At 42.2% G+C, this 6,000-nt stretch overlaps 1 protein-coding gene across 1 annotated transcript in view; it reads left to right on the top strand.

The window, feature by feature from the left end:
- The first annotated feature begins 210 nt into the window (after positions 1-210).
- SEL1L2 (SEL1L2 adaptor subunit of SYVN1 ubiquitin ligase) overlaps positions 211-6,000 on the top strand; it is a 29,316-nt gene continuing 23,526 nt past the window's right edge. Inside the window, exon 1 of the mRNA XM_070932874.1 lies at positions 211-353. Within this exon, the coding sequence (XP_070788975.1) occupies positions 211-353 (143 nt within the window). The remainder of the gene's footprint in view (positions 354-6,000) is intronic.

Raw genomic sequence — 6,000 nt, 5'->3', positions numbered from 1 at the left:
GATTCTGCAGTGCAAGCTATCTTTTGTAAGCACAAACTGCCTTATGCTGAATGCACCACATCTGAAATATGTCTCAATTAATGTGCAAATTTTACTTGAAATCTGTATTTCAATTCCATTCTAGCCTTCATTGGAATAGGATCATTAAATACTCACAGATAGACACTCATTCAGATGCCAAACATAAGAGAGATTGCTATGATGACCAAAATGGCATTTGTTCTAAATCTGATTTTATTTTATTTTTTTCTGGTCAAATTTCAAATAAAAGAGGAGGTTGGAAAAAAGAAGAGTATTTCTCAGAGTAGCCAGAAAATACTGAGGCATTTGAAAAATGACAAAGACAAGGAAGAGTAAGTATCCATTCATTTGTTTTGATGGCAGAGCAAACATATATCAGTAGGAAATATGGCACACCATTGATTATTAAAAGAACCACTTATTAATTCTAAAATGTGCACTCTTCACTGCATATTTCCATAAGCAAAAAGTTATTGAAATGATTGAATAATAATACATTATTTAACATTTTTAAAGAAATTAACGGTAATAAATTATTTTAAATAATAAATTATTTTAGTTCAGGGAAACCCCACAAATCAGTGGGAAAAGATAAAAGTGAGGTCAGCTTTTGAAAATCACCTAGATAAATTTCTCAAGAATGCCTTGAGAAATTCGCTTTATTCGCTTTATACGAATAAATCTGATACTTTGGTCAACTGAATTAATAGGCAGAAGAAGACCGATACCTGCCAAAATTTATAGATCGGGACAATCTGACCAAGTCCTTGTTTTGCCTTTTGATGCAAAAATCCAGTAAAATCAAATTAAATTTGTGTTTAAAATGTGAGATGGAGAGTTGATTTCCAAACATCCACACTATTTGCAGGATTTCTAGAAGTGCCTTAGTTCACACTTTGGCGAATATAAAGGAGAAGGGAGTTTGCAATGGATGGAGAATTATTATATAGTGGCAAGGGAGAATCCAAACAATACACGTGCCACCCAGGGCCGGATTTAGATTGAAAGAGGCCCTAGGCTATTCCACTTATGAGGCCCTTTCACCAGTGGTGGGATTCAATTTTTTAACAACAGGTTCTGTGGGCGTGGCTTAGTTGGAGGTGTGGCTTGGCAATCATGTGACTGGGTGGGCGTGGCTAGCTGGTCACGTGACTGTGTAGGCGTGGGTAGCTCGTCATGTGACCGGGTGGGCGTGGCTATGTGCATAGACTTTTTTCAGAGGGCTGAAAAAAGTCATTTCTGACTGGGCCTCGCACTTTTGACCGGTCCTCACACTTATGACCATCCTCACATTTATGCCCGTGCAGCTTTCTTAACAACCATGTCACTCATTTCACAACTGCTTCTCTTCACCATGGTGACAAGATAGGGCAAAAATGTAAAATGTGAGGACAGTCGTAAGTTCGAGGACTGATCAAAAGTGCGAGGACCAGTCAGAAATAACTTTTTCAGCCCTCTGAGTAGTCCATATGCATAAAAGGATACAGCAATAGAGAGGGATGAAGGAAGGGAAGGGAAATTAGAGTAGGAGAGAGAGGGAGGAAGAGAGGAGGAGAAGGAGAAAGGAAGAGGAAGTAGGGAGGAGAAGAAGAGGGGGAGGAAGAGAAAGTAAGAAGGAAAGAAAAGAGAGGTGGTAGGTTTGAGGAGAAAGATTGCTGTACAATAAAAAAGATGAAAGGGAAGAAAGCCAACCCCAAACAAATATAAAGATATTAAGATAAAGAATGAATTGTTAAACTTTAAAGAATAAAAGAGAACAAATATGAATAAATAACAATAATTAGAAACACACATACAAACATACAATGTATTTTCTTTGAACAGAGTATTTGGCCGGTTCACAAATTTAAACAGTGTTTAGTCATTTCAATTAAATTTACAATTTCTATATTTCCTTTTTGCCATATTTATTCCTCATCTATTTTTGTAAAAAAACAATATTACCCTCATCCTCATCTCTAATCTTAATCAAATTCAATTTTTCCCTTCTATTCTATATTATACCCCTTCCCATTGTCATCTATTTTTATATCCATCCTCACATTGGTTAATTATGTAATATTACAGTTGTTTAATATGAATTCAACATTTTAATATAAATCAATTAGTTATATAACTACCTTTTTTGTATATTAATCAATATGAACATGAATATTCCAATTATTTCCATGCAATCCAATTTCTTACAAATCAATTAATTATATTTACCAATAATAATAAACCAAATAATTTCCCCCATATATTCCTCCAAACCACAACTTATCCATTTCTGCTTTCAACACAATATACAATTAATAGTATCTCAATTATTACAATTCCCTAGTTAAATAGAGCTTTTTTTCTTTTGTGTTTTAAAATCTCCTCTTTTTCCCTAAATTTCCTGTTGTTTGCACCTACCTTTTTTGGTGAGGAAAAAGAAATCTGCCTGCCTAATTTTCCAACGTGCAAAGCCAACAGCCTGCTTTACTTTCTCTTTCGTTTTTCAGTATAGCTAGGGGGGAAAAAATCAGCACTCTTTGCAAGCAAGGAGCAGATCCGTGAGCAAAACAGCTGAGAGCAAATCAGCTGGGGGTCGGGAGCCGATCTAAGCAAGGGCTAATTAGCCTATGCTGAAGCTCCGGGGGCCAATAAAATTACAAAAAAAACACCGAACCCTTTGTTAAATTGCTGGCTCCCCCACCCCTCACCCACCACTATTTATTGGCAATAAATAGTGGTGCAGAGGGGCGGGGCAAGCCAGCAATTTAACAAAGGGTTCGGCTGCAGCACTGGCTCTAGGGCGGCCCTTTGAAGCTCCGCGGCAAGAATTTGAAGTTTTTTTTCCCTCTAGCCATCGGAGGCAGCAATAGATGGGGAGTGGGCGGGGTAAGCGAACGGCCGGCGATCCAACAGAGCAGAGAGTGAGGGTGAGTGAAGGCGTGGAAGCGGCTTTCTCCATCCTGCTCTCTTGCGTCCGGAGCCGGTGGGTAACCACGTGGCAGCCCACGTGGATCCCAGGCAGCGGAACTCAGGCTAGGAAAGGGGTGGGCAATTGTGGCTCTTTTACAACCTGTGGCCTTCAACTCCCAGAATTCCTCAGACAGCCAAGCTGTCTCAGGAATTCTGGAAGTTGAAGTCCACAGGTTGTAAAAGAGCCACAATTGCCCACCCCTGGCTACGGTAGGCTGGCGCCGCGCGGGTGGGAGGCTAGGGGCGGGCGAGCCAGCAATTTAACAAAGGGCTCGGCCGAACCCCCTAGAACCCCCAGAATCCCACCACTGTGTAGGCCCCTCTTGATCTTGAGGCCCTAGGCTGAAGCCTAGTTAGCCTATAGGAAAATCCGGCCCTGGTGCCACCTGTTTATTCCTCTTTGGGGTATATATCAATGATATAGAGAAATCATAGGAGGGCCATGGGACAAATTTACATTTCTAAAATAATTTGCTTGCAAACACATTGAATTCATATAAGTCTGTACTATATAGATATATGCACACAAAAGTAATCAAGTTGGATAGCTGATTTCAGCAGGAGCTTTGATTAGGAGATGTGCCCTGAACCAAAACAGATCCTAAGTAATTAAATACCAGAACATGTTAATTAAAGGTGAAATGTTCATAATAAGATTGCTTTGGATGCAAAGTAAAGGCTTAACCCAGCTATCAATGAATGCTAATTGACATTCTTTAATTTGAAGTAAGTGGTAGATTAATTAAGAAATATATAGAATAAGAAAGCCTCACTGATTCTAAATTACATCTTGAAGAGAGATAAAAATTGGGGGAGGGGGACAGAAAGCTCCATCATCTTTAAAGAATAAGAATAAGAATAATTTTATTTCTATACCGCCCTTCTCCTGAAGGACTCAGGGCGGTGTACAGCCTATTAAAAACACAAAACAAACATCAATTAAAATAATTTAAAATTATTAAATAATTCGGCTCAATTTAAAACCCCAGAAATTTAAAACACCCAATTTAAAATTATTATATTGATAGCCCGGCCTGGCGGAACAACAGGGTCTTGAGTGCACAACGAAATACCCGGAGGTCGGAGATCTTACGCACTTCCGGGGGCAGTTCATTCCACAGGGCTGGGGCTCCCACAGAGAAGGCCCTCCCCCTGGGTGTTGCCAGCCGACATAACTTGGCCGATGGCACCCTGAGGAGACCCTCTCTGTGGAAGCGAACTGGCCGGTGGGAGGCTATTGGTGGCAGAAGTTGGTCTCGAAGGTACCCGGGTCCTATGCCATGGAGCACTTTAAAGGTGGTGACCAACACCTTGAATCACACCCGGAAGACCACTGGGAGCCAGTGCAGCTCACGCAGGAGGGGTGTCACGTGGGCGCAATGAGTTGCGCCCATAACCACCCTCGCGGCCACATTCTGGACCAGTGGTAAAATTCAGCCGGTTTTATCCAGATTGGGCGAACCAGTAGCGCTGGTGGCGGGAGGCTCTGCCCACCTGCCCGGATATAATCACATTCTGTTTTGACCCTCTGCGCATGCGCAGAAGGTTCTGCGCATGTGTGGAAAAGTCATGTACGCTCACATTTTTGAACCAGTAGCGAAGATAAGTAAATTTCACCCCTGCTTTAAAGCACCCTTCCTTATTTGTTTTTTGTCTAATACAGATGTCTCAAATATCAAATATGGGTTAGACCAGCTAATAGTGATTACAATTGAAGTTAATATAAATTTTAAAAATATATGAAGACGGAAAGTTTTTGAACAAAAAGTTCATAAATTTGCTTCTATCCAATCTATATCTTTAAGAGATGGAAGTATGAGAGACAGACAGACAGGGCAAATTTCCTTTGCCTCTTAAATACAGATTTGTTGAGTATTGAATGGCAGATTTGAATGGACCAATCAGGGACGAGAGTGGGAAATTCAGAGTAATGTCAGTGGCTGAAGCCACGGACAGCTCCTAGCTATAAAAGGAGCTGCCACGGCTAGGATTCCCCATTGCGATTTACGGAGCTAATAAAAGTGTTGATTCTACTGTGTGTCCTGTCCATTCTTGCGCCCACGATCTAACACTGGCGACGAAGGTGGGATACTGAAGGACAAAGAACAAAGCACTGAACCTCCAACAAGCAATTGTCAGCCATCCAGATCAACGACTACTAACACTGGTCAGATCATCGGCTACCACCATGCCTTCAATCAGCCCACCCGCACCATTCAACCTGGCTGGAGAAGACTGGGAATCTTACATGGAAAGTTTCCACATGTACCTGGAAGGAAACGACCTGTTGAGCCTGTCGGAACAAAGAAAGGGAGCAATATTCCTCACGCATTGTGGAGCTGCTGTGTTCAAATGGCAAAAGCGCTCATAGCTCCTATCGAACTAAGAACGATGTCCTGGCCGGCCCTACAAAGCATCCTAAAGGCATACTACGCTCCCCAAGCTTCATCCCTGGTAAGGAGGCATGAATTCTACTGGAGGGACCAGAGGGAAGGTAAATCAATCATTGAGTTTGTCGCGATCCTGAGGGAGATAGCTGCAGCCTGTGACTTTTCTAATTTAGAGGAAGCTATGAGGGATCGGCTGGTTTTGGGGTTAAAAGACCTCACGTTGCAGAATAGACTCCTGTCCAAGCCTCAAATAACATTCAAAGAAGCAATGGAAGAAGCCACCGCATCAGAGGCATCCCAGAAATCCGCAGCAGCCATGAAAAAGATGAACAAGGGGCCACAAGGAAAAGAAGCCGATCCATTATGAGGACGTTGAAACGGGATCAGAGGAAGAAGAAGAGGATGAAGTCCATCACCTACAAACAGACCAAAGGGGCAAGCCACGAGGAAAAGGGAAGTCAGAATTCTGGTGCGCAGGCTGCGAGGGAAATCACCCCAGGGTAGAGTGCAGATTCCGCGATGCCATATGCCAGAGATGTGACTGGAAGGGACATATAGCGAGAGCCTGCAGAGCATCTCAGCCAGCGTCCCAAAGGAGCCGACCAAACCATCCACCAAGCTCACCATCAAACAGTCGACA

This window comes from Pituophis catenifer, unplaced genomic scaffold (genome assembly GCF_029215685.1).
Source record: "Pituophis catenifer annectens isolate HBS135680 unplaced genomic scaffold, rPitCat1.0.hap2 SCAF_1, whole genome shotgun sequence".
Lineage (NCBI taxonomy): Eukaryota > Metazoa > Chordata > Lepidosauria > Squamata > Colubridae > Pituophis > Pituophis catenifer.
Note: the sequence above shows the minus strand (reverse complement) of the source record. Positions and strands in the feature narration are given on the sequence as shown.